The 2,888-nt window shown below is 56.2% G+C and overlaps 1 protein-coding gene across 1 annotated transcript in view; it reads right to left on the reverse strand.

The window, feature by feature from the left end:
• The window catches only part of SERINC2 (serine incorporator 2), a 21,959-nt gene extending 19,071 nt beyond the window's left edge, over positions 1-2,888 (reverse strand). The window contains exons 1-2 of the mRNA XM_005875056.2: positions 2,619-2,888; positions 2,038-2,085 (exon numbers count right to left, since the gene is read on the reverse strand). Of these exons, the coding sequence (XP_005875118.1) occupies positions 2,038-2,085; positions 2,619-2,633 (63 nt within the window). The 5' untranslated portion in view covers positions 2,634-2,888. The remainder of the gene's footprint in view (positions 1-2,037; positions 2,086-2,618) is intronic.

Genomic DNA, 2,888 nt, shown 5'->3' on the forward strand with positions numbered 1-2,888 from the left:
ACCGGACCGGGCTCAGGCGGGAGCTCGTGTCCTGGTCCCAAGTGAGGGTTTGGAAATACTGAGACCTGGGTTCGAATTCGGTCGAGGCCACAGTGTGACCTCACAGCACTGGCCCCCTGCAGGGGTCAGAGGCCAAGAGGTGGTCACCCCTGATTCCTCCGCACTTGGCGCAGAGCCTCCCAGCCCAGTACGTAGGTGTGGAAGGATGAGTGATCGGATAGAGAAACAGACAAGTCACGTCACCTCTCTGAGCCTCACTTTTTCCATCTGTGAAGTTAGGACACCAACCTCACGGGGCTGTTACAACACATGCTAGATGCTTGACAGATGTGCGCTCCCTGTCTCATCTAAGACCCTGGCCTTGCACCCTGTTAGCTGCCCTTCCCTCTAGCCACCTGTCCCTCAGTCTCTACTGAGCCCTTGACGCCACACGACAACAGGCCCCCAGAGCCACCCTGTTCGGCGGCTCCTCCCTCCGAAAGATGCCCAAACCCTGGCCCCCAGCTAAGGAGGTCAGAGAGGGTGTGTGTGGGGGGGCGGGTGTCACATTCCTGGCAGACTGTCCAGCCCCAAAGGGGTAGGTGGGAGGGACGCAGAAACGGGCTCTGTAATTACTCCAGGTTCACCCTCCAGCCCTCTCCTCACTCAACCCTAGACAGGATCATGTTAGGAAAGGAAATCTAGAGGCGCACAGATGGCCCCAGGGCTAAAGATGCCGCCTGACTGCATCGCTGGGTGATTCACGGGCCAGGGCCCCACAAATATTCCCTTCACTCTCCCTCCTCCATGCTGGTGCCCCCACCGTGTCCTTCTCTGCGAAAGTTCTCTTCCTCCTCACCCCAGCTTCTGCCCTTTGAAGCCTTGTTCACATCCCATATCCTCTCTGTGAAGAGAACCATCCCCTCCCCCCAAACCTCTGCCTGGTCCTGTGAGGAATGAATGGTCCAACTTCCCTGTGTTTCTACAACGTGAGCCTCCGTGTTGGCCTCACAAATAACGCGAGTTACCACAAAGCTGGAAGCTCTTTTGCCTACGTAGTGCCATTCAAGCCCCACGATAACCCTGGAAGTAGATTCCCTCCTCACCTCGCCCCAATGTACAGATGAGGAAACTGAGACTCAAAGAAGTCAAGTGCTGTCCTATGTGCAAACCTAGCACTAGATAAACATTGCCTGTGACTATGGTTGCTGTTTTTGTGGCTCAAGGTCACACCGCTCAGAAGGGCAGAGCTAGAAGACCACCCCACCTGGCCTTGATCTCAAACCCAAGGCCTGTCCCTGACACCTCACTGCCTGTCTTGGAAAGTGGGGGTGACAATATCCAGCCCCCCTTGTTTTGGTCCAATAATATGTTCAGTCCTTCCCGAGTCCCAGGCCCTTAGGAGACGCTGAGCGGCCCAGGGACTGTCTGATTCGCCTCTGACAGGACGGCCGTAAATGCTTGCGGAGTGAATGGATGCCTGAACTTTTAACGCAAGCCGTTTCCTCATTCCTCTGTGACTGGCTGACCCCAAAACAGCCGATACAGTCTTCTGCCCCTGGAATGCCACCAAGCGGCCTTCTCGCCTCCCACCTGAGTCAGCTGCTTTTGACACTTGTGCTCCAAGGGCCGAATTTCCACTCCTCAGCCCCTCCCTTTCCCATGAGCTGATCCGGTAGAAAGGCCAGGTGAGCCACACCAGAGACTCTTGCCCCTCACAGCCTCTCGCACACTCTGCTGGGGGCCATGTCACCTCTCTACCCCTCCATCCCCTCCCCTGCAATGGGGGTGGTTCTGCTTAGCCTCACAGAGCAGGTGTGAGCACTGAGAAAGCATTCACAGAGATGGGCAGTTATCTGAGAGGAGTGAGAGGAGCTGGACTGCCAAGTGTAAAGAAGAAAGCCCCCTCTGGTTTCAGATAGAAATTTTCCAGAACAGGGTGATGGACTGCATTGTCCTGGACTCACCCTGCCCGAGACCGAGGTGACGTGGGCTCTCCCGTCCCCCCACCCTGTATCACCCTGCATGGAGGGGCCAGCCTACTCTGCAGATACTCACTGTGTCCTGTCCCGGCGAATCATCCTCATTCAGCCTCATGCTTCTCATCTGTAAAAGGGAGAGAATCGTTTTGGCTCCCGGTATCTCAGGGGACTTTCGAGGAGATGAAATGAGGAGGTAGATAAAGAAGCTTCATTTCGCTATGTCCTGACCAGCCTTGCTCCCAGCCTTGACCTCCTGCATGAGGCCAGAGTCACTGCCTCTCACACCTCCAAAGGCAAGATCACAGTCATTACTGTGTGTTCTTGGGAAGTCACCCAACCTCTCTGAGCCTCGCTGAGGCTGAGATCCAGGACCACCACAGCAACCACACATTGCCATGCTGACTGTGTCCATTGCGAGAAACACACAGAGGTCCTTGGTCCATCCCCCTGTGCCCATCACCCAGCCCAGACAGATGCTCAGCTCTCCAGGACCCAGAGGAAGCAGGCTCTGGCTTCTCGAGCCAGTCGCTCCAAGCGTTCCTTAATCTGCTCTCATTGGGCCTCAGTTTCCAAATCTGCAATATAGGAACAAGCCCCTGCTCAAGTCCCCAGAGACCCCCAATAACTCCCACCCATTCTTGCCCCATCCCTTCTCACCATCCTCCCGTCCATGGGGACTCAGATGCACCTGGCTTTGAGCCTCCTGTCCCCTGGGCCTCACTCTCTGCACTGGCCTCCACTTCCCGCTTCTGAGGCATTTACAGAGCAGGGCTGGAACTATCCCTTATGAATATGCATGTGGGATAATGAGGGCTTGGGATTGGGGGAGCATCTGGGAGAGGCGTTCACAGAGGCACCATCCATGCCCACTGGCTCTCTCCATACACAGCCCCCACCAAGGCTGCCCTCCCTCCCAAAGGGTGCATG

This window comes from Myotis brandtii, unplaced genomic scaffold, assembly GCF_000412655.1.
Source record: "Myotis brandtii unplaced genomic scaffold, ASM41265v1 scaffold456, whole genome shotgun sequence".
NCBI lineage: Eukaryota > Metazoa > Chordata > Mammalia > Chiroptera > Vespertilionidae > Myotis > Myotis brandtii.